Genomic DNA, 26,553 nt, shown 5'->3' with positions numbered 1-26,553 from the left:
ATATTAAAAAACTTGCTTAAATCAACTATTTCAAGTCGAATTAAAGTTTCAAAATTTCCATGCAGCACGCGCTAATCGCGGCGCATCAGTCATGTTAGATACCCCTCTGTTCCTGGTTACAGAAAGTACATAAAATGTCTATTATCAGGAATCAGGTATCACAAATTTGCATTATTATATTTTGATTGGTGAGATAATAATACATGAGTCACTGCAGGCCAGTAATACTCTCGCTTGCATTAACTATTGTATTAAGATCTTAATTGTTCAGTTACAAACTGCTCAGAACATGATGTTCACTGATTTTCAGGTATAAATAAAGTTACGTGAACAAAGTTAAGCTCGCGCTTCGCGCTTGCATTTTAGTTTATTTTATAGGTTTGATGATAATATGCTTGCAGCTAGAGTAACATAAAAATAGAGCATGCTGAAAAGTTATGACCTCCCCAATAAAAAAAAATCAGCCATGTTCGTCCTATCGGGGAAATTTTTTTTCCCAGCGGCCCCTCCCCCGTCATATTGGCAACTGGATCCACCCCTGAGAAGAAAGACACAAAGGAGAAGAAGAAAAAGAGGAAACAGGAGAAGTAGAAGAAGAAGGAGAAGAAGAATAAGGACGAAATAGCACGTTGTTTAAGCCTGTCTCTATAACAACAGGTTGTTTAAACTGTTTTGTAATTGTTTAAACTTTTTAAACAACTTGTTTAAAAAGTCTAAACATTTGTTTAAAAGGTTTAAACAGTAGTTGTTAGAGTGACGGGCTTAAACAACGTGCAAACAATTTTAAACAGCGTTTTTAAAGTGAGAGGAGGCTGAGGAGGAGGAGTAGCTATATAGAAGAAGACAATAAATTATGGTGCAGAAATAACCAAATTTTGTGGCAATTTCTGAAATATGGATCTTAAGAAATAGCTGCGTGTCTTACTATTTTTTTATATGTTTTTTTTTCTTCAGATATTTTGTTTTATGCTATATAGTGAAACGATCGAGCTATAGGCAATGATAGTTCGGTACTGAACTTTGCAGAGTGTCATAAACGAATTGGTGAGCTGAGCATGCAAACAGCCGATATGCTATTAGGACGATGTGTTTCGAAATTTTCACAGGATCGATCATGATCATCGGGAAAGAAAACGAAAGGTACGGGTATGTTGATTAAATGTTCATAAATAAATGTGAGTTACTATTTTAAACTATCAATCACTTCGCTATTTACGAAATAATTCATATGAACTTAAACCTGGTAGTAACTTTTCTCTGAAACTCCGTGCAGCAGCTGCAGCGCAGCCGCAGGTTTTTTTTAGCGAAAAATATTATTGCTGGCAAAGTGGCAGCTCGAGTGGGACCGCAACTCTGGGTCTCTGTTAACCCAGGGAGCTCCGGCCCGCTGCGCGGGCCGGAGCTCCCTGGGTTAGGTCTCTGTCGGCCGGAGCGTGGCCAGCAGCTCCCCGATCATTTTCACTCGGTCATCGTTGACGTTGGTTCGTAATAGGTCTATGGTTACAGTAGGCCTATGTTGTGGACACGAAAAGCGAAATTCGTCGGCGCTCATCCGAATCAATGTCGCAATTAGACAGCTGGCAGCCGTCTGTTTCGAGGAGTTTTTTAACATTTTTTTATTTTTTAAATTTCTCCTCATATATACTAGGCACTTCAGTCGGGCGGGCGATCGCGCGGACACAGCGCTAGAAGTAGATTTTTGCATTGCAGTGAATGGCGAGCGCCTATCTAACACACACAGTTCGCTCCGCTCGGCACTTTGGCCGAGCGCTGGAGTTGCATTCGGCATTGCTCGAAAAGACAGAGTCAGTTTCTTCCTTTATTCCGCTGATTTTGATTGGTCAAAAATTCCCGCGGTTGCTTCGTACATCTTCGGTAAACATCGGAAATATACAAGACGGAGTCTAACTTACCTTTATGCGAGGGAAGGACCTAATATTCAGGTATTTATTTTTCTTTGCTTGAAATCACCTTCTTGTAATCATCGGATCCCTTGTAAACTCGGTCAGTAATAAAATTGTATATTTGAGAACATTTTGTGAAATTCTAATCAAATTTGGTCCGTAGAGAGTTTGCGAATATGAGCTTCAGTTTTGAGTGTCATGAGGTGTTTGTGAATCTGACTCGGCCGATCGAGCAGGGTTGTTTTGAGCGTATACGAACAGCTGTGAGTGACGTCATCCCCACTGCGTTGGGCCTGAGATTAGTCTTGGTATTCAGACACAGTATGTTTCAGCCGTTGTATATTTTTTTTAATTACGATTTGAGCTCTGTTAATTATGAAATTCAAATTGTTATTTTGAAAATAATTTTGTAGAATTCGTGTGAAATAAGTATAAAGAGCAAAACTGCAAGTAAACTTCAAGAATTTTGTTTGATATGTGATTTTTTGTTGGAATGCGTCTGAATGTCTAGAATATGGTATTGTTAATGAAAGTCGTATTTTTGAATGGCACAGAAAGCTCCTTGCATGAATTTAATTTAGAAATAGGTTTACATACATGAGATGTGTTTCATGAATTTGATATCTGATTTATGGACCTTTGTTATGGTGTTAATTATTAATTTGAAGATATGAAAAAGTAAGAGAAGACATTAATGAGGCAATTAACAGTGATGATGAGACATTAATAATATGAGACAATAAACATTGAGACAATAATTATTATGATTATAATGATAACAATTATAATTATAATGATAATAATTATAATTGTAATAATTATTGAGACATCAATTCTAGTATTAATGAGACAATAATAACTATTATTACAATAATACTAATTATTATAAAATAATTATAATGATAACAATTATAATGAAAGTAATTATAATTGTAATAATTACTGAGACAGTAATATTGAAAGGTCATCAATAATTATTATTATAAAAATTATTATGATTATAAAAATAATCATAATTATAATTAAAGGCCTTATAATTATTGAGACAAATAACTATTATTACAATAATAATAATTATAAAATAATTATGATAACAATTATAATGAAAGTAATTGTACTTGTAATAATTACTGAGACAGTAATATTGATAAGTCGTCAGTGATTATTATTATAATCATAAAAATAATCATAATTATAATTATAGGCCTTATAATTATTGAGACAATAATAATTATTATTTCAATAATAATTATTATTATGAAATAATTATAACAATAATTACTATGATAGTAATTATAATTGTAATAATTATTTAGAAAATAATATTAATGAAACAAAAATAATTATCATAATAATAATTATTATAATTATAATACTAATTGGGACAATAATGAAACCATGATGAGACAATAATAATATCAACAATTTTATTGAGACCATAATAACAAGACAATAATGAGATAATAGACAATTGAAATCAATCTGTTTTTATTTTTTTCTAGAAATCCTAAGATTATTATTTTAATTCTCTTTCTTTGATTACAAATTATATTCATTGTAAACTTAATTTCTAATGTTCAAGCAAAGAAAATCAATATCAAGTCATGTTTACCCTGTGCACAAACCTACCACAGGGCAATTACCCCCGAAATAGGGTTAGGTTAGGTGTAGATTTTTGGATAGGGGTACAGTGTAGTTGTCCGGGGGGGGGGGGGGGGGGGGGTAATTGTCCAGGGTGGGTGGGGGGTGGGGGGAGGGGAATTATTGTCCGAGGGTGGGGGGTGGGCGGTTATCGTCCAGGGGTAGTTGCCCTTGAACCAAAGAAATCATATGCCAATATGTCAAATCAATCTGAGTACTTTAAGATTTAAATAAAAAGCTTGTACAATTCCCCATAAGCTATGTATTATAAATGTGCCATGCCCAAAACAAAGAGAATAATAAGATTTCGCAATCTTCTTTTGTCCACAAAAAGGCCTGTTTTTTCATCACAAAGATGACAATAACTCGACTTCTAGATATCGGAATTTGAAAATTCAAACAGTTTTGTGAATCGTAGATATTGAGCCTCATTGTGAGCCCATCAAATATGCTGGAACAGCCTTTCCTAATTTTCACCTGAAGTGCCTACTCATACACAGACGGCTCGCTATCGTGCAGCCACCATTAGGGGACTTACAATGCAAAATCCCCCCGTCGGGGCTCTTCAATTTTTGTCTTTAATGAATCAAACTTTTGAAAATTAACGCGACCGAAATGCAAATTAATATTCCCTCTTGGCATTAATTGCCAAAAAACGGGGAAAATCAAGTTAAAAGGAACAAAAACAGTGACTTACCTCGGCTGTCGCGCAACTTCACTGCCCTGTTTTATCCGAACTTAATACACATAAACATATGGCCATTGAGTACCCTGTACAGATCGCACTAGAACTTCGGTCTCTGTATTTGGTGAGTGAAGCCAACGGAGTTCAGCTGAACAACCAACATAACGGAGACCGAAGCTTTTGGTCTAACTTTCTTGCAGCTGCCCTAGTTAGGGGCTTGATCGACAATGCAAAATCCCCCGACGGGGCTCATCGATTTTTGTCTTTATTTCTTAAAAATATTTAAAAAGAACTGCGCGGGCCGGAGCTCCCTGGGTTAGGTCTCTGTCAGCCGGAGCGTGGCCAGCAGCTCCCCGATCATTTTCACTCGGTCATCGTTGACGTTGGTTCGTAATAGGTCTATGGTTACAGTAGGCCTATGTTGTGGACACGAAAAGCGAAATTCGTCGGCGCTCGTCCGAATCAATGTCGCAATGACCATGATGACATGCCACATGACATGTACAGATCGCGCTAGAACTTCGGTCTCTGTATTTGGTGAGTGAAGCCAACGGAGTTCAGCTGAACAACCAACATAACGGAGACCGAAGCTTTTGGTCTAACTTTCTTGCAGCTGCCCTAGTTAGGGGCTTGATCGACAATGCAAAATCCCCCCGACGGGGCTCATCGATTTTCGTCTTTATTTCTTAAAAATATTTAAAAAGAACTGTACCAAAATAAAGATTATTATTCCGTTTTGGCCTGAAATGCACAAAAAGGGGAATTATAAACTTAAAAGGAGAAAAAACAGTCACTTCGGCTGTCGCGCAACTTCACTTCCCTGTTTTATCCAAACTAAACATATGGCCATTGAGTCCCTGTCCAGATCAAGCTAGAAGTAAACTTCAGTCTCTGTATTTGGTGAGTGCAGTGGAGCTAGCCAACAGAGTTCTCGGAACAACCAACATAACACAATTAACATTCTACTAAACTTAGTCACGGTCGTTGTTGATGTGGAATTATTACAATGATTGTGGGTGAACACTGAAATGAAAATATCAGAAGATTAAAACAGGCTAGGCTAATTAGCCCACGGGGGGAGGGGGGGGGGGGTTCAGTCAAATGTATTGCTGTACACATGCGTGGCCTGGGGGGCATGCAAACTTAACATGAATGCCAAATAGGGCTCCAACCAGTCAGTTTCTGCTGGCTGTTCTCATTGAGCTGTGTTCTGAAACTTGCCTGGTCTAAAACCATACTCGCCATTCTGGTTTAAAAAAATGTCAATTTTTCGGGGTTGTGTACAATAGTAATTGGAAACAAGTCACTATTTTGCTTATTTCAATTCTCTTGTAGACTTTTGTAAGAAATCAACCAGGCAGGATGGCAGATGATCGTGAAATATTGAGAGAGATTTGGGAAGGCCGTATTCCGGTTACCTTTGTTTTAGCTGAGGATGAATCATCAACGGAAAATCCTGAGCCTTGTGTGGTGAGGATGAATTATTTCTTTAAAGCAGTAAAATTGTATTCTGATGGAATAAAGGGGTATTACTTGTGTATAATCATCAAAACATGAAGTCAGAAATGAAATTGAACTTTTACTCTAGGATTGAGAGACAAAGCAATATTATGTGCCCTTCATTGATTTTCTAATCTTGTGTAAGGTCTTTTACTTTTAAAGGATGGTTGTGTCAGAAGTTTTCATGTCCTGATTTTAACCGATTCAGGCTAGTTGCAATTACAATTGACTCGGGCAGGAAATTCCAATTAATATGACTCAATAAAAAAAAAATGATGTCATTTACTATCTTAGCAATAAAGGATCAAAGTTTGACTTACACCGAGAGCACTGTGGCATGGGACACACAGAGACCATGCCTACAAAATTAACACTTACAAATGCCTGAGGAGTAGTTTAGCCCCACCGTATTTTCTTGTATTAGAGAAAGCCCTGGCCTACAAGTAACCATTTTAGCCCAAATTTTTTTTTATTTGTGTGACCATATTATGTACAGTACTGTATTCTGTTTGAAAGCCCTTGACTCTAAAGCAGAACTGAGACAATTTCAGATGATCATATTGGATATTCCAAAATCTTGCAGAATATGATATTATGATTTTTTTTTGGGGGGGGGTTGGTGAAAATTGTAAAGTACAAACTTACAATTTTCAGTAGTCGCAACGTTTAACCAACCACTGTTGGCTTCATCAAGTGAATAACGCCGGGCACGTCTTTCTAAGCGACTTTGCACCAAAATCGGTGGACCATAGCATCACTTGCTTCCCCAATGATTTTCATAGACTTTCAATTTGCATTATAACCAGCATCTTACATGTACAATCACTTTGAGATAGTTAGTTTATTTTACAATTCAAATCTGATGATGAGATTTAAACTTAATATTTTAATCAGGCTCAAGTCACAAAATTTTATTTTGAGAAATGCTTAACTGATTTTGTAATCAGCATGGGGAAAAAACCTACCCCCCCAAAAAAAAACTTTGAACAGAATATGGACAATAGATGTCCATTCTTGGACATACAAGATTTGAATTGTAAATTGTCTGCAACCTTTGGGTCATTTTGTTTTCTGTCCGTGTTTACAAAACGGCAAAATGGTAATGTTTTTGTAGTGGGTGTTGAACAGCAGTTTAACGTTTTGACTCAGCCCTAAAATTCAAGATTGTAATATTTTCTATTTATTGCAGCTCATGGTGTCTAGACTGACATATATCACACTCATAGCTGAGAAAATTGAGAAGCATTTCAAGAAGTTTACAGCAATCGATGAGCAGGATGAAGTCTGGTTCGAGTCAAACGGACAGGCACTCAAATGGTAAGTAAGGAAATAGTGGAGGAGTGCTTCCCTTTATTTGCTGGTAAAATTCAAACCAAAGGCCCTGTCACATCATTCCATGCAAGCCTTGTGTGTGATTTGCAGGTAACTAATTTTGCTACCTGCAGGTTGCCTGCATTGATAGTAGCCCGCGTGCAGTTGGCCATAGGAGTGCATGCAAATCTGATTTGCAAGCAGAAAAGTTTTGAACGTGCTAAAAACAGGGGCCCTGTTACATGAAGAGACACTATCAATATTTACAATTATTTAACTTAACAGTTGATTGTATGTTAAAAAAGCAATAAAGAATGAAGGATGAGACCACATGAGCATTATTATCAGCCAGTAAATATCTCTTTCTCTTTTACAAAGAAAAAGAAAATCAATTTGAAAGAAAGGGCAATCACTGCTATCCTTCGGAATCACTTTTACTCGATAAAAAATTGGCATTATATTGAAAATTTTAGTTTAGATTTGATGTTTAATTATTTAGTTTATTTTATTTCTTGCTAAAGGAATACAAAAACAAAGGGAATTGAAAATATGTTGCATTTTTACGATGGTCTGCCCCTCTGCCTTTTGACAGCAACATTTTTTTTTTTAATAGAAAATATCACATTTTGTATCAACTTTAAAAATCCTGTAAATGAATAACCTTTGTATTTGTATCAATGATTTTGCAGGCATTATCCAGTTGGAGTACTGTTTGATCTGCACATGCACGACAAGCCTTTGCCATGGAGAATAACTGTCCATTTTAAGGTATTTGTAAAGTTAAGTTTGAAATATTTGATAAAATGTTGCAAATATGAAAAGACTGCAAGTTAATATTGAACTGTTTAGCTTGCTATCAATGAAAGTAATAATTGTAAATGATGTTATATTGGATAGGTGAGGATGGGATACCAGAAATATTCCACAAGTTTTAGGAATATTGCATGAAACAAGACAAGTGCTATATCGGTTGTTACAAATTGAACATGTTTGATATCCCATGAACAAAAGCCATCCAACCTAATTTTTGTTACCTTCAAAGGCTTTTAATTATGATCATTATTTACTGGACCATACAATATGGCATGACATTCCACATTAAATTTAAGCATAAGCCTATTCTTATGGGAATTTGTCAGATTTCAGCCTATTGTGCAATATGCTCTGATATTCGAAAGGGAAATCGAGCAGATCAAAATGTTAGTGACAACTTATTTAACTGATGCCCATCATACTTTGCTTTTTCTTCTGAAATTTGTGCTGATTTGTACATTTGGAACCACCATAGAAGGTTGATAAAGGCATTAATCATTCCTTGCAGAACAAAGATAGAGGCTTGTTATTTGTATAATATCTTTTTTATGTGTACATATATAGTTACATTTGTATGCTTTTAATAAAAAATATTGAATAAATGAATTTAATTGATTTATACATTTTTTAAATTTTCATATAAGATTTCCTCACATCTCTGCTTATCATTCAACAGAATTTCCCGGAGGATGAAATACTTCATTGTAAGAGTAAAGAGGTGATAGAAGCCCTGTATATGTCTAGCGTCAAGGAAGCAGATGTCCTAAAACACAGAGGTATGTCCCATTAAAAACAAAAATTGGGTTACTTTTTTGTAGCATTGAGTATGTTAATTCCATTGATATAAATATTATTTTTAAAAATGGATAGCGCTAAAAGGCACCCTTTGGTGGCCACCAGAAACACTGAAGAGTACTCCAAAAATTCAAGCACACACAGATTTTCACACTTTGTTCTGTCTTGCCTGTGTGTATTCAATTTGTTTCTTTCATGTTGGTATGGTCCCATATACTGTTTATTGTGTCATGGAGTACTTATCCTGTAGCTTCACGGTTGTGTGTGCGGCAGCATACAGCAAGCTCTGTCCAGGGTTTCTTTATGTCTATGGTTATTTTCTCTCCCTACCATACTTTATGAAATGCCAGTTGCAATAAAATTCTTTTTTTTTCTTCAAAAAAAGTACTTCTGCAGAAAAAAGGTGTACATAATTAAAGTAATAAGAGGGGAACAATATACTGTAGCATGAGTAGAAGAAGAAAAGAAAGAAAAAAATTGCTTGAATGTAAGAGATTAATTTCAATGAATGTGGTACATTATCTTTGCCTTCAATATGGAATCAGGAAGATTAAACCTGGCATTACATAAATGTGTAGATTTCCTTTTTTTTGGGTTTTTTGTACTTAAATTAAAAAAATTTAATGATTTGAATTTTATTGAATTGGATTAAGAATGCGTATGTCAAAGAAAAAATGGCAAGCAAGCTAAATTAGATCAATTAACGAATTCATGAATTCAATATTTCTATATTATTTGATTCATGCGATGATTTAGAATAGTAATTCAGACTGTATATAGTTAAAATTCATTTTTGTTTTGGTGGAGCTAGGTCAAGTAATGAACAATCTGCAGCAAAAAGATCACAAACAACTTTGGACTGGGCTACAAAGTGGTAAGTTTAATAAAATATGAGGCTTGTATGATATCTGTCCTTCCTTCCTTTTATTTCCTTCCGTCTTTTCTTCCTTCCTCCTTACTATCTTTCTTTCCCTTCTTTCTTTCCCCTTTTGCTTGTGTTTTTCTCTTTCATTTCATCTGCACTTTTTTTTCCTTCTCTTATTGCTTGTTTTCTTTTTTTATTATTTGGATGTCTATATTTTTTGGTTGTTACAAACTGGCATGTGAAGAGGGTTTTTTTCATGAAAATTTTAAGTTTGATACATGCAAATGAGTGATTTTATGAACAGGTATAAATTAAGTACAAATTACACAATAGAAGAATATATTTTCTTATCTCATGGAGACTTTCAAGATGATTCAGTGAGAGTACCATATTTTAATGAGTATGGTATTTCAAGGGAGCTAAGTATTAAAATCAATTATCTCAGAAACTTATTCTGGATTGTGAGTGGAGTTTTCGTGCCAGTTTGTAAAATAGCTCCAGTACAATTCAAGATTCGTAAAGCACCAATATACAAATATAAAGAGGCCTAATCAACTTTACACCATTCAGACGAGCATATTGGTTAGCATTGATTTCTTACTTCCATACTAATTTGATCGAATTTGTTCTTCCATTCATTCTATGGTCCTTTTTCCAGACAAATTTGATCAGTTTTGGACGACGAACAGACGATTGATGGAGAGGCTGAACAACGATCCATTCAAATACATTCCATTTAGAATATATCAGGTAAGAAGCTGTGATGATGTGTTTGTGTGACAAAACTGCACCAATATCTATATTTTCTTATTTTTTTATAAAAGCAATATACTCAAGTACCAGGCAGTTACTAGGGGATTCATTCTAGGGATTCATACAAATCTCACCCCCCTCCAAAAGAAATACCCCAAAGAGTAAAAAATTTCTGCAACATATGCATGTAAAAATATTATTAGACAAATTGGAAAAAAATATATATATTGAAAGTAAAATATGTTGACCTATTCCACCTGCATGGTCGACCATTTTTGTTTATGAGAACGTTTTGATAAAGTGAACCCTTCCCCTCCATAATAAGGTTAGACAACATGGATGTGTTCATATAAATCTTGAACCTCAAAGTTGAATCATGATAGAAAACAAGCTGTTTTTTGAGTCTGGATATCATTCATGCACTTTTCTGTCAGCAGCGAGTGTTGCAAAGTTCTAGTTTTGTTCATAAGCAACTTAGGGCCTAGTCTGTAGAATTCTGCCCATAGCATTTAAGTAACTTCTATATCTTTCTAGAAAAAATATTTTTTTCTATGTAACATTTCTTTCTCTATGGCAGAGTGACAAGCTGCATATTCAGAGATTATTCAAACCGGTCAATGATGAAGGGGAACCCAGGACGTTGCGTGCTCTACTCAAAGAAACCATGCCAAACATCTTTGCAAATCCAGGTGGGTATTATCACTGAGCCTATCGTCAATCGCATGGGGTGTTGCAAGAAACTTGCCATCAATTTCCAGTCAAATTTATGTCAAAACTCAATCATAAGTCTTGCTATTAATTGCAAATTTTCTGGGCCCCGTCTTACAAAGAGTTGCGATTGATCTGATCAATCGCATCAATCGCAACTATGGACGGCCAGCAACGTCAACATGTAATATGCATGTTTGTTCAAATATTTTCTAGCTATGATGTATATTCATGCATTGTTTTCTTAAATATTCATTGTGCTTCTCTTTGCTTAAAAAGGACATTGTGCAAATTACCTGTAGAAAAAGTTATGACACTGATGGATTTCCATAGTTACGATTGATTGAATTATGCACATGTAAGGATGAAATATAAAGCTTAGTGCAATCCACTTTTATAACAGAAATGTTATGCAATACACTTTTATTCAAGAAAGCAGATATTGCAACCAACTTAATAGTAGAAGTATATATAGTTACAGTAGTAGTGTAGTGTAGTCTCCATAGGGCATGGAAACGATTTGCAAAGGACGCGTATGTAAAAAAAATAGCATTTCCAAAAAACAGTCTCATTTTATTTTCCAACATGTGCAAAACCTGAGCGAAAATGTTCGATAGAATACCTAAAAAATTTAAGATATTTTGTGAGTAAATGACAGAGAAGGCTTCTAAACCTCTGAGCAGGTAAATGACAGAGAAGGCTTCTAAACCTCTGAGCAGGTTTGATAATTTTTGAAGCAAACAATTATTTGAATAGTTTCATCCTTTGTAAGACATTTATGTGACCGTGAAAAAATCGCATTTATAGTTGCATTTAGTCTAAATACCTCACTTGACAAATTGGTCTATTGAAATAAACAGAGAAAAAAACACTAAAGTTTGGTCTATTTCCTATTTCACAGATAGCAAAGACCACAAGGTATTGATCCACGGTATCGAGACTCCACGGGATACGCCCGTTCAATGGCTTAGTGAACACCTCAGCTACCCGGATAACTTCCTTCACATGTGCATCTTTCCTGCGCAACCAAGCAATGAACTCTGATGCTGCGTTCATACCAGCAAGCTGAGTGGTAGGGAGACTCACAGAGATTCCTGATGACATTGAACATTGCTGTGTTTACACTGGCAATTTGAGTAGAAGGGAGAGTCACAGAGATAAATTTGGACATTAAACTTTGTGGTGTTCACACTGGCAAGCTGATAGGTTGGGAAAATCAGATTACCGTGGACATTGTTGCGTTCACAATTTCTGGCTGTGTGGGAGATAGAGACTCGAAGAGACAGTCATTAGTTTATACACACATTCTACCTGTGTCATTCTCACGTGTCTATGTGCACTCCTCTCACAACTCAATACAGACTCGTGATGCTTCTTTTACATTCTAAGACTTAACAACACGTCAAATATGGAATGCACCAGTATAGAAGCTCATGCAACAGATACTTATGATGCTATGGACTATATTAACTTGATCAACAAAGATTTAATGATGCTTAGTTCACATTTACAGGCCATATGGTCAAGTCTTGACCGCACCCACTTTAGCTCGTTCAACAGACTCCTGATGCATTGGACTTCACCCACTTTAACTTGTTCAGCAAAGACTTCAGATGCTACCTTCACACTCATGGAGTAAACAGGTCAAGACTGGATCACTCACTGATAAACTTGTTGAAAAAATACTCGAGAGGCTACTGTCACATTCACAGACTTTGATGGTTTGGTCCAGATTGCACCTAAGTTTATTAATTGATTTGAAGCTCCCAATGCCATGTTCACATTCAAAACTGCATAGATTAAATCTAGACAGCACCCTGTTAAGCTTATTTTCACCCATCTTTAATGCCACAATGAACATCTCTTTAGCTGAGACAGGCTTCACCTTTTTGGCCTACCAGTGTATCCCAGATGTGAACTCAAATGCCCCATTCATAAAAATGAAAATGAAAATCCACATTTAATTGTTCGAAATAGAAATCTGAGAATAGAAATATTCTGAAAATTCATTTTGCCCAACGGGTAGCAGCAACTCCCATCTTTTAACATCTTTTTGGTCTGACGTGGCCGGGGTTTGAACTCCTGATCTCCCGGTTGTGAGACGGACGCTCTACCAACTGAGCCAATACTTCCTGAAGTTTTCCCATGATATGTACTTATACCATTCTGTACCAAAAATGACTGAAAAAAAGACCAAAGTGGTAACTATGTTCTCCAAATATGTACCCTCCTTTGTCCAAAGTACAACCAACTCAATTGGCATGGCTGGACAAGTAAGCATCATAATTTATACGCAAAATTGACCAGCAATGTGTGTCGTGAGTTCTTATCAACTGTAAGTTATAAGCTATTTCTATAGGCACTGAAATTGTGCAACTTGATTGTTTCTTTGGAAATTTGTCATAGAAATATCCCATTTGATTACAAGGTTTGTTTGTGAAACTGGGCCCAGATGTCAGATTGAATGAATGTACTATGGATATCGTGTACTTAATTTTCTTTTTCCTTTATTCCTCCTTCTCTTATCACCCTTGTACTTCATATTATTATTCAAGTTTTCATTATCTTTGACTAAACTTCAGGGGAATTCTTGCATTAGCGTTGTTCGAAAAACCCACACATTTATCTATGTGCACTCTTTGAAAATGGTATTTAGGAGCAGTAGCATTGGACGTATATTCACCTTCTCCATCGGGAATTGCAAGGGATATATATATATATATATAACACATATTGTAATAAGATGTAGATTTTAACAGTGCAATGGTTTTTTTATCAAATAAAACAATTGAAGTATATATATATATCTCCTTGATTTGATATATGAGAAAATGTTCCATCAGTCATTTGTGCTCGGTGGTATATCTGAAATATCTAAAGGGGGAGGGGAGGGGGGGGGGGGGTGAATTCTGATGTGACTTGGGCAACCCTTCTTGAAGGGCAGACAAGAGCTAAAGCCAGGAAACAAAACCCACTTTAAAAGAAAACGTTATTTGATGAACCACCATATAAAATGTGGAGCGTTGTGGCCCAGTGGATAAGTCTCCTGACTTTGAAACAGAGGGTCGTGGGTTCGAATCCCAGCCATGGCGTAATTTCCTTCAGCAAGAAATTTATCCACATTGTGCTGCACTCAACCCAGGTGAGGTGAATGGGTACCCGGCAGGATTAATTCCTTGAATGCATGAGCGCTGAAAGGCAGCTCGAGCTAAAGCCGGGGTAATAATAATAATAACAACGCGCCTCGGAATAGAATATTTATAGATAGATGGCGCTATATAAATGCCTATTGTTATTATTAAATCATTACAAAGAGCCCACCTGTGTCAGAAGTTTTTAAAAGATGATGCGATGTAGGTGCTTTTCCTGGCATCAGGGGTGCATTTCATGAAAGGACTTGTAGGATGTTTATTCGACAGTTACCATAGTAACAGTGCCTCAGCCAATCAAAATCAAGGAAAGTCGTTCGATTGCACAACTTGTCGAAAAAAGTTGGTTACTTGTCCCAGAAACAATTTTTTTTTCTTGATATGTATGTACCATGGTGAATACTATGGTTTTTCAGTTCACTGTAAAAAAAAATGCAAAGGGAAAAGAAGCAAGAAGTACTTATTGTAGATAAATATATAAGACACAAACATAAAGAACCTTTGATTGTGGTATTAAACAAAATTACATGCAACATGCCATTTTTGTGATGTTTGAGAATTGAGACCAAGGTCTTCAAGCAAGATGTTATGTTTATAGTAACCTGCTTATTATGTATCCAGTCACTACAATATACGTTGTATACAACATATGTTGCTAGGTCAGGTATGTATTATTGCATACCTGCTTGACCTCTACCACATAAAACGGTCCCATGACATTTGCTCGGGCGACAATTGCTCCAATGGAAAATCTGTGTGTTAAGCCAAACATAAAACCTAACCTCCAAAACTAAATAAACCCTGATCCTCATCTTGACATCATTCTGAACCAAACACTCTGTTACAATCCTAACTCTAAACCTACTGTATATCCTCTGAGATATGAAGACCAGAGCAAATATCGCTGGAGCAAACGTCGTGTCAGCTATGAAACAATACTCGAATATTCCTTCTTAATAACATGTATGTTTACATTGCACAATGTACAAATGTACAAAAAGTTAAGAAACATGCAAAATGGAGTTGCTGATTTGACTTTTTTGCAGAATATATCATATCTCATATGATGTGCCTTCACTCAAATGATCTCTTAGCCAATTTTCATCCAATTAACTTTGATTACTACTAGGTTGAAAGGATGTTTAGTAAACTGGTTCACTGATACATCACTTATATATCTTGCACTTGAGGATGGTGCTGGTTTACTTGCTGTTCTCAAAGTATGATCATGGAGATACAACTCTGCAGGATACGATCACAGTTTAGATACAATGTGAATCGAACTTCAAATGTCACTTTCTGTGCGAAGTAGGACTTTGTTGGACAAAATCGTGTATATATATTTTTGCATAAAACTATTAATGTGTATTAAACAATTTTATATTATGAAAGTTATTATATGAAGCTGGAGCAAAGTGGAAAATTATATGACCTGGTTGCAATTATGATGGTTTGTGCTTCTCATACTTTCTGCGTTCTGTTTTTGAGGGAAGAATGCCATGCATGTTGCGAGAACAGGGGGATGTAAATGGAATTTGTAAAGGAAAGGGGGTAAGGGTGGGGAGAGAAGGTGGAGAGAAATGGAGAGAGGTCGGAGCAAGGGACAAGAAGGGGGTTATAAGTTGGAAGGGGTGTGACAGGGAAAGATGTGGAAAGGGGGGATAAGTGGGTATGTGTGTGTGAATGAGGGTGGGAGGTGTGTGATGGATAAGTTTGAAGGGGTGTGTGAGAGAAGTGGTGTGACAGAAGTGTGAAGGGGTGTGACAGAGGGAAGGGGTGTGTGGAGAGAAGGGATGTGTGAGAGAGGGGAGGGGTGTAGCAGAGAGGGGGAGATGGTGAGAATGGGTGTGACAGAGAGATAAGTGGGAAGGGGAGTGACAGAGAGACAAGTGGGAAGGGGAATGACAGAGAGATAAGTGGGAAGGGGTGTGGCAGTGAGATAAGTGGAAAAGGGAGTGACAGATATATAAATGGGAAGGGGAGTGACAGAGAGATAAGTGGGAAGGGATGTGACAGAGAGATAAGTGGGAAGGGGCCGGTGTGACAGAGAGATAAGTGGGAAGGGGTGTGACAGAGAGATAAGTGGGAAGGGGTGTGACAGTGAAATAAGTGGGTATGGATGTGACAGAGAGATAAGTAGGAAGGGGTGTGACAGAGAGATAAGTGGGAAGGGGTGTGACAGAGAGACAAGTGGGAAGGGGTGTGACAGAGAGATAAGTGGGTATGGATGTGACAGAGAGATAAGTGGGTATGGATGTGACAGAGAGATATGTGGGAAGGGGTGTGAGAGAAGTGGGAAGGGGTGTGACAGAAGTGGGAAGGGATGTAAAAGAAGTGGGAAGGGGTGTGACAGAGAGATAAGAGGGAAAGGGTGACATGGAGATAAGTGAGAAAGGGTGTGACAGAGAGAGAGAGAGAGATGGGAAAGGGTGTGACAGAGATAAGTTGGAGTGGGTATGACAGAGATAAGTGGGAAAGTGTGTGACAGAAGGAAGGGGTATAAAAGAGAGCCGGAAGTGGGAAAGGTTGTGACAGAGAGATAAGTAGGAAAGGGTGTGACAGAGAGAAATGTGAAGGGGTGTGAACATGACATAAATGGGAAAGGGTGTGACAGAGATAAGTTGGAATGAGTGTGACAGAGAGACAAATGGGAGGGAAGAATGTATTACAGTGAGATAAGTGGGTATGGGTCTGACAGAGAGATAAGAGGGAAGGGGTGTGACAGAGAGAGAGATGGGAAAGCATGTGACAGAAAGATAAGTGGGAAAGGGTGATATAGATATAAGTGGGAAGGGGTGTGATAGAGAGGCCGGAAGAGGGGTAAATGTAGCATAATTTAATTGAGAATAATAAAATTAGTCGTCTTGCCCCTTCTCTGGCGCCTCCTCTTGTCCCAGTATATAAAGGCTTATGTACCAAATATGTAAGGTTCAAATATACATTAATGTCTTGGACATATGTACAAAATTGACATGACTATAGACTGAGAGTAGATTTACAGGGCCTTTTCTTTGTTCTAAATCTTCAAAAACGTAAAACGCAACAAAAAAGATAAAATGAAAAATATAAAATGTTAATTGTGGTTCACCCAACATTGTATAATTTCAAATTAAAGAATGATTGTCATTATAACCCATAATGTGTCTGAAAACATGACAATCAAAGACGAAGTTCGTTGAATATGTCAAAAGGTGATTACAAAAGCAGAGTGGAAATATAATTACAATTAGCTCTGATCTTTTAGTTCCTTAATAATTACATTCCAGGTTCAATATCTATATGTACGTCTCAACAACGGCGTCACAAAACAGACTTGGAAAAGTAACCTATTATCTCTTTTAAAACTTCATATAAATCTATCGAACCATTTGATAATTGGTCAGGGTCGAATAATACAAACCCCAGGAATACAAACTCGATTCTTTCCACCTGATATGAAAACAATTATTATTATTGATTTCAGATATTGTGAATGTGTACCGAAGTTTTCATTTGTAAGGGTCGACCAGGACACCTCAGACAATCGCTAAATTCACGGTGGCACAAACCTATTCACCACGGCTGGTGATATTGTTTTTCTTTGGGGAAAAGTCTTGACAGTCACTCACAAGGGCGCGGCGAGAAACACTGGACCCCGTCTTACAAAGAGTTACGATTGATCCGATCAATCTCAACAATATGGAAATCCATCAATGTCATATTTTTTACAGGAAATTTGCACAGTGTCCTCTGTAAGCAAAGAGGAAAACACTGAATTTTCGCGAAAACAATGAATGTATGAACATACATTACATATAGAAAATATTTTGAATATGTATATGCATTTTAGATGTTGGCGTTGCTGGCTTTCCATAGTTGTGATTGATCGGATCAATCGCAACTCTTTGAAAGACGGAACCCAGACCATAGATTCATTTCTTTGCTCTATGACCGATCAATGGCCCGTTTCTCAAAGAGTATTGTAACCTTGCCATTATGGTAACAGGGCTCAGCAGGCAATCACAATCAAGGTTTACCCGGAAGCTGCAATAATATATCTATTAATAATAATCTATTACGGTGAACGTTTGGTTTGGAATCGGTTTCGTTGGTGTGGATGTAGCAAAGGCCACCGTTTCGGAAGCAATCACTGACCGATAACATCACGATGGTCTGTTAATGGTATTTGATCTGTTGGTTTCGACTGTATCTAGTATCTATATACGTTTACCAGGAGATTAATGGTCCAGTCGAAGTACAGAACAAACTACAGGCCTACTCCCATAAACTTATCCAATCGATGACACCAAGTCGAACTCAGCAAACATCGACAAGGGTAAGACTCTTCAATTCTATATAGGCCTGTAGCTTACTTCAGAAGAGTGGTCATTCTGGCGAAAATGGACTAAAATTTAATTTCACTTGAAAGTTTGAAAAATATTTTTTGCACTGACCTTTGCACCATTTTTATTTGTACACTTGACCTAAAGTATGTACTTGTAATTACACTCCCTTATATTGCTGTGTAGCCATATAGGCCTATATGTGTGCACTTGATATATTCATTGAGAACTGAGCGTTTCATATTGTTGTTAGGACCAGGATCAATCCTTTAAAAATCCAATATATAATCGAGAGTCAGACTTTATAACTACCTGAAAGGCAGCCAAAGAGGTTAGTTTTGTTGCTTCTTCATTATTTTGTGTAGATAAATAAAATCATAAAGTGGAAAATAGATGATTTTTTTTCTTTTGGTACTTGATGTAATTAACATTATTGTTCACATGCATGACAACATTAGTACATTATTGCTGTAGAGGATATGTGTAGTTTCAGATACCTACAATGATATGATTTAATTTGTTTTGCATTGAATTACGGAGAAGATTGATAATGTTGAAATGTTTAAGTGATTAATTCAGTCTTTTAAGCCTGTGTTGATGTTGATTGATTTAAAGGTTTAATTTGAGCGCTATTAAAGTCTTCAAGCATGAAGTTTCTCAACCCAATCAATGTAACGTTTAGATTTAACTTGTTTATAGACATTTTTGTTAGACATTTATTGGATCAAAGATTAAGGTCATTTTAAATACTTTATTATAGAATTGACATCAGTGGCGTAACATCGGGGGGCACGTGCCCATCCCCCATCGGCTGGCAAAAAAGAAGTAAAAAAAAGGGAAAAGGAGAAAAAGAGGAGAAAGAAAGAGAAACGTAGTGGGGATTATATTAATCATATTATATTACATATTTTTGGTAATTTTTTTCAAGCAATCTGCTTATAATGACAATCTTTCTCCTGCAAACGGTGAATGTTAGGATTTTTTGTTGCTGGTAGATCATACTCATTAGAATGACTTTTCTATTTAGTATATTTTTATTATTCATACCAAAATCAATTACCAATATATTATGTTTGTTATGTATGGAAAATGTATTGTATACGAACGTTATGAATGCAGAAGAAAACAATAAATCAAATAAAATCAAATATATTATGTAAGAAATAATTTGTTTCATTAATTTATGAAAAAATTATTTGTTTAGGCCCATTTGCTCATCACTTCTGGTGCTCGCATTGTCTATTAAATGAGATAAATGATCTTGTTTATTGGGATTAAAAGAAATTTTCAAGTCAATATACATCAAATTTATATCCTCGTACTTCGAGCTTTTATTATTTTATGTATTGACATATACTTCTTTTTCATGACTACTTAAAGTGATTGTCCCCTTTTAAGGTCTGAATATAAAACATTTTCAGTTCATGCGTACGTTCGCATTTGTGGATTGGTGACACAATTATGTCTGCTCTTCATGAATTCCGAAAACAGTCCTCAAAACGTCCCTTTTTCTGATCTGAATATCAAAAATTTTCAACTTGCGCTTCGCGCTCGCTTTATTTGGTTAGTGAGATACGTATGGTCTTAATGCATTCCTACAACCAAGCCTTAAAATGCCCCTCTTCAGGTCTGACTATCAAATATTTTCAGCTCGCAATATTTCATTAGTGAGATAGTATCATGTTCATGAGTACAATGACTACTAAAGTAGGCCTACTTCATGTGTTTAGTGTAATTCTAAAAAAAAAATCAACACGCGCTTGGCGCTCAAATCAGATGACTGTGGTGAGATATGTGTGCTCTTCATGAATTCCTTATAAGTAGTTCTTAAAATGCCCCTGTTACCATCATAACACTAAACCCAATAGACAAGTTCCTAGTTACATCATGGCCAACTTTGGTCAACCTTTACAGAGATATCGCTTGAGCTAATGTTGCCTTAATGCACATTGTAACGTTTTGTTTGCTTGTATTTATGATCCCTTATATTTGTGTTATTGTTTTACAGTGTGCACTGTTCACGGAATTTGGAATACGTGTATGGGAATTCGGCATTGATTCACAATTGGACATTGATATGCAGTTCACACCATAATTAAATTTATGAAGAAACAGAATGTGAAAAATTGAGGATGAATTAAGCGTACAAATTCCCGTGAAGACCTTGTCGCGTGTTAATTATTTTTCGTCGACCTCGCAGCAACTTCTGTCCTTAATATTAACAGCCTTTAATAGTTTAGATATCTTGATAGTTTGAGCGTCCCTGCATGGTTATCTAGATCAGAGCTATCTTTACAAAACATCCTCTAAAAGACACGAATAATTTTGACTTGAAAAGAATGGAGGGAACACCAGATAGTACAAATTCTGCAGCAGCCGGTCATCGTCTGATCATCTGGTGTGTTCCGCGCTCGGGATCCACTGCTCTGCTGAAGTGTCTTAGCTTCCTACGGGAACATCCGACGACCAAAGACAGCAATGGTCTCGCTACCTGCAGCCATGAAAAGGACGATGATTCGGGAACAGATACGACAACGGAGAATGGTGCAGAGGTCTGGTTTGAGCCCTATAACATGTCCCGTTTTGTCAGGATGGCAAGCAGGAAAGTCCACAACGAGGAGTTGCCGCCAGAACTCGACGGCAACGAAGAGAACTACTATCGCGCCCTCAAAGCGGTGGATCTCATGTTGCCGTTGGTACCAGGAGGATTGAAAAATCCGAATCCCTACTTGATATCGTAAGTCAAAAGCATGCATATCCAATCATCATAACACTAGCCCCAATAGACCAGTTCGTAGTTACTTCATATAGGCAACTTTGGTCAAATCACCTTGCATTTCTTTCGTTATGATAGGCAGATTTCAGAGCAAGATATTACGTAAGTATGCCTCACATAGCAGGATGAAGAAATTGAATCGAATGCATTCAAAATAGAAATGCTACAAATATACCTTCATAGAATGGTGTGCTATTCTTATTACCTGGTGGCCGTTTCATAAAGCTATTCGTAAGGTAAGAGCGACTGTAAGAACGACTGGTGAACCTTTCTTACGCACCAAATAATCACCAGTGATCATTATAAAGAATATCAACCACGATCACCAGTCGTTCTTAAAGTCGCTCTCAATTTACGAACAGCTTTATGAAACGGACACCGGGTAATTAGAATAGCACACCAATGAACAATTTATGAAGGTATTTGTTGCATTCCTATTTTGAATGCATTAACAAATTGTTATAACAATGTATTGGCCAACTGTGAAATACCAGTCGCTAGTGGACGTATTGTTGTGGTGCTCATCACATTAAATATTAAACCACAATGTCACTTTAGTACCAATGATCTTCTCCTGATCATGCACATATAATCTTCTGATCATACGCAGAATGGAACTACAAAATGGCTTGTTGATCCATGGATCATTTTGGTCAAATAATCAATTAATGTAATGTTTACTAGCCAATTAGTACAAATTTCGTCTTGTCCAATAGCCATATGGTTGTAATAATCGTTTGGTCTAATCTTAGTTTGAGCTAATACTACATAAAATTTGGATAAGAAAGTTAACGATCTTGTGATATTGAGGATACTGAAGGCCATCACCCATTTAATGTATATCCAGTAATTTAACTCGAAAGAAGACATCGATCGTGATTTATATAAAAAAACCATTGACCTCCGTTGAATTTCCCGTTTAAAGCAAAAAGATAAAAGGAAAAGAAGTGCGTCCGTATGCCTACCATTAATCAGCCTTATTTTTTGATCAAGAAAGATATGCTGAATTCCATTCTCTCTTTCTATATTTCTACCTACAGACTCAAAGGAATCAAACAGACATTGGAGACTTCCAAGAGCAAGATCATAGTCGTAAAAGACATGGCTTGTGGTATTCATGGTCATTTCAACTTGATCCCTGCCAGATTCCGTCACGTGTTCCTCATCAGGGATCCGAAACAGGTGTTCCCATCTCTCCGGAAACTGTTCCTTGGATTTCTCCGACTTGATGAAGAGGCCATGTCGAAGGCAGACATCCAAAAGTTCCACCCATTCTATAGTGAACATCACTGGTTTGGAGAGCTCTATGACTTGTGGAAGCATGTAAGGTCAACATTCGACCCAAACCCCTTGATCCTGGACACCGCGGATCTCTTGCGCCATCCAGAACCGTGCTTGAGGAAGATCTGTGAGGCGATTGGTGTTGGATATCAGGATGGTCTTCTGGAGTGGAGTGCATCACCGGATGTGGTTGGGAGGTGGCAGAACGGGATATCAGAGTCACTTGGCGCCAAAAATCTGCGAGAAACGATGGGTATGAAGCGGGCGTTTGAGAGCAGCCGTTTTGTTCCTCCGGCTACAACACAGCCTCCTCGTGCGCCCTCTACGTTGACCCCAGACTGCGTCCGTATTATCAAGGAATGCGATGGATGGTACAAAGAGATGTACCAAAATCGATTCGTACCTACATGATGACTAGTTTGATGCGATGAAAAATAAAAGTAGACCTAGACGTACAATAATTTGGGACAATCAACACTCTGTATTTCTGAGAAATACATACATTTGATGGATAAGATGCAGATACAACAACAAAGAAAGAAAACAAAAGTACCAAAATAAGTACAAATATGCTCTTTACCTCATAGCTTACAAAAACAGCACAGCCGTACAGAGTGAAACAGTAGAGATCTCTTATACACGCATGGTCCAACCTCATACAGAGTTAGATCGGGTCTTTCCTAGATCTACCGATCTATAGATAAATCTATAGATAAATTAAACCCTAGAACGTCTTATAAACCTCTTCGGAATTTGCAATGCTGTCTCGAATAAAAAAAAATATGCAGGCTTTAAAATGAAGATGAAAGGTCCATACCTAGAGACGTAGGGAGTATAGGGGCAGAGACAGGCACGAGGAGAGGGATTGGAATTTTTATGTAATTGTTTAGAGGGTTTTTTTTTTGTTTCGTTTTTTTTTTTTTTTTGGGGGGGGGGGGGGTTACGTTGTTTTGGTTTTGTAGTTTATTTTTCAAATATAAACGTAATTGACCGAGATATCATGTCATGATTGAAACGTAGTCCTCTCATGCTCTGTAGTAGTAACTATCTTTTCAATCAATAGTGACGGCCGCGGACTATGCTACGGGCAGGGGGCGCGACAGGGACCTGAACGGGAACGACGTATTACGAGGGGGTGCTGGTTCAAATTTGACCCAAAAAAAGTTACACTACAAAATGAAGGTGAATTTTGTAAAATTTCTGCTATTAGGCCTAAGCTTACCTACCAGATTTTCAGGGGGTGCTGACTATTATGAATAACACACGCAGCACCCCCAGGTTTTTTTTAAGGTCGTGTGGAAAAATGGGGCAAAAAGGAGGAAGAAAGGGAAGAGAGAAGAAGAAGCATAAAGGGAGTTGTATGTCGCATGAATCTACACTCTAACATGTCTAAATTACATGGATTTAAATTAAAGGGATGGTCCAGGCTGGAGATATTTTTATCTCGATAAATAGAGTAAAATTCACAGAACAAAATGCTGAAATTTGACCAAAATCGAATAACAAATAACAAAGTTATTGAATTTTAAAGATTTGCATTATTCCGGTGAAACAGTTCTAGGCATGTCTTTATGAATATTTATTAGGTGGGCTGATGATGTCATATCCCCACATGTTCTTTTGTATTTTATTATATGAAATAAAGTTAATTCAAAATTTATCTACCAAGAACTAAAACAATTGGATTGACAACTGCTTAAGTGCATGAGCTATTTATTGCCGCAACTTATTTCATCATAACAGAGACACATCATTTACACATGTATGAAAAAATGAAACATTTATGATTTCATGTAATAACATAAACAAGAAAGTGGGGATGTGACATCATCACCCACCTAATGAATATTCATGAAGATGTGCATATAACTGTTTTCACAAAATTTGTATAAACTTTGAAATTCAATAACTTCGTTATTTGTTATCCGATTTTGATGAAATTTTCAGCATTTTGCTCTGTGAATTTTACTTTATTTATACAGATATAAATATTTTCAGCCTGGACCATCCATTTAAATCCAGTCGGACTGCAGTTAGGGACCAATCGAATTCTGGATTTATATCATAATACGTGTAGATTAATCGTTCTTTGAAAAAAGGGAAGAGAGGAGAGAGAGAAATAAATAAAGAAAGAAAGAAAGAAAGAGAGAAAGAAAGAAAGAAAGAAAGAAAGAAGGGGGGGGGGGTTAGCGGACTATTATTTATAAGGACTACTGATATTTGAATAATAACTGGTGGCCTGTAGATGTTAACCTACATATTAACAATGAGGCTTCATCGACCATGATTGGTGTTTGTCTCATCTTTTTCTGTATTCATAATAATATAATAAGTAGAATGCCTCTGGCACAGAAACTATTCACCTAAGCATAATTATACTGATTATCAATAAACACATCTGCTGAGTTCTCATTTAAAGTTGTTTACGGATAGTCCTGTACTGACTTCTGACTTCCAGGAACTCAATATAGCAGCAGTGCTGAATTTGAAAACACATAAATGTAAGATGAATATTTTTTTATTATTTATAGTCACGCTCTGCAACATGCTGGCAGACAAAAATGGTCACCAAAAATGTAATATCATCATAATTTATGTAATGCAGTAACTTTATATTCAAAACTAATTTAGGATATATTGAAAAAAAAATACCTAAAGTAAATTTAAAAACGCAAAAAAAGAAAAAGTCAAATGTATGACTTTTTATGTATGTATGTCAAATGTATCAATTGCGGCTCATCCAACATCGCATGACTTTAAATTGAAGGAGGTCTGTGTCATTATAAGCGATGGTGTGCCCGAAAACAACATGACAGTCACAAACTATATTGAATAACATCAACACTAGCTTATGATGTAGAATGGAACTATAATCATGCATTACAACCATGTTGTATTGTTCTTTTGGGGTAAAATTTCTATTTAAAAAACGAGGAAACTTCTGACCCTTTAATATAAGAATCTAAGTATGCCAATTGATATAATAAGCTCTCCAGCCTTGACTCTCTTCAAATCAAAATTAAAACATTATCTCTTTAGTTAAGAAAATTTGCAATGTAGGCATAAGTAAAAAGAGCTCTGAACAAGCGCAGCTGAATATATCCATATACAATCTGCGCTATACAAATTAATGTTTATTATTATTATAGAATTCGACAAATATTCAGAAAATAATGTCATCTTTCACCATTTTTATGTTTATTTCACTCTTCTTTTTCCTCCGTCGGTCATGGAACTTTTGGAAACTAATCAATTGATTTCAATTGGAGTATTCACTCGTATAGATATTCCCAGAATATGATCTTTCAATGCAGGGTCGATTATTCTTAACAATTATGTCACAGAATAGGGGAACAGATTTCGAAAAAGTATTAACCTCGTAAATAACTTTACCGAAACTTTTGATAATAGATCAGAGCCGAAAAGCTCATTATTCTTTTAGATCACCATCTCAGATGTGAGTGATTGATTCCCCTACCCAATTAAAAAAAAAATACATAAATAAAAATACGATAGTTATTATTGATTTCAGTTTATGTGAATGCGTACCGAATCTTTCATTGTTATGTGTCACCAGGGCACCTCGGGCAATTGTTATATTCATTCATTATATTCGCGGAGTTTCTCCCGGACTGGATATTAAACACTGTCGATTACATTCAATGCTATGTTGATCCGTATAGTCCTGAAATATATTGTGTTTTTTTGTTTTTTGTTTTTATTTTTATTTCTGCGTTCACAATACATTATCAAAAATATTTACATATTACATATATGATCCTCTTCAGAATTATATAATCCTGTGTCTAATTCCATAATTTCTGTAGGTCTTACGTGGAAGACGAAACGGTGACACGACATAAATGCTCCTGCCACATTTGCTCTGGTCAAATATATCAGAGGACATAGGCTTAGATTAAGGATTATAAGAGTTTTTGGTTCAGAATAATGTAAATATTAGGGTTAGGTTTTATCTAGTTTTGGATGTAAGGTTTTTATGTATGGCTTAACGTGCAGATTTTACATCAGAGCAATCGTCGCCAGAGCAAA

At 36.5% G+C, this 26,553-nt stretch overlaps 2 protein-coding genes across 4 annotated transcripts; both read left to right on the top strand.

Moving 5' to 3' along the window:
- The first annotated feature begins 1,032 nt into the window (after positions 1 to 1,032).
- Positions 1,033 to 15,569, top strand: LOC129258305 (autophagy protein 5-like). 3 transcript variants are annotated; one of them, XM_064098643.1, is made up of 9 exons: positions 1,033 to 1,140; positions 5,566 to 5,700; positions 6,920 to 7,047; positions 7,731 to 7,809; positions 8,531 to 8,630; positions 9,461 to 9,523; positions 10,173 to 10,264; positions 10,845 to 10,956; positions 11,877 to 15,569. In XM_064098643.1, the coding sequence occupies exons 2-9, from the start codon at positions 5,593 to 5,595 to the stop codon at positions 12,017 to 12,019; spliced, it is 825 nt and encodes a 274-aa protein (XP_063954713.1). In that variant the 5' UTR covers positions 1,033 to 1,140; positions 5,566 to 5,592; the 3' UTR covers positions 12,020 to 15,569. The 3 variants fall into 3 exon arrangements, with proteins under 3 accessions (XP_063954713.1, XP_063954714.1, XP_063954715.1); XM_064098644.1 differs by having other exon boundaries at positions 1,033 to 1,146; XM_064098645.1 differs by having other exon boundaries at positions 1,087 to 1,175.
- Positions 15,570 to 17,740: 2,171 nt separating this feature from the next.
- LOC129259337 (uncharacterized) lies at positions 17,741 to 24,620 on the top strand. The gene is made up of 3 exons (XM_064098642.1): positions 17,741 to 18,439; positions 20,455 to 21,183; positions 22,263 to 24,620. The coding sequence occupies exons 2-3, from the start codon at positions 20,786 to 20,788 to the stop codon at positions 22,912 to 22,914; spliced, it is 1,050 nt and encodes a 349-aa protein (XP_063954712.1). The 5' UTR covers positions 17,741 to 18,439; positions 20,455 to 20,785; the 3' UTR covers positions 22,915 to 24,620.
- Positions 24,621 to 26,553: the final 1,933 nt, after the last annotated feature.

Source organism: Lytechinus pictus, chromosome 4, assembly GCF_037042905.1.
Source record: "Lytechinus pictus isolate F3 Inbred chromosome 4, Lp3.0, whole genome shotgun sequence".
Taxonomy (NCBI): Eukaryota; Metazoa; Echinodermata; class Echinoidea; order Temnopleuroida; family Toxopneustidae; genus Lytechinus; species Lytechinus pictus.
The sequence above is the reverse complement of the archived record's forward strand: the minus strand, read 5'-3'. Positions and strand labels throughout refer to the sequence as shown.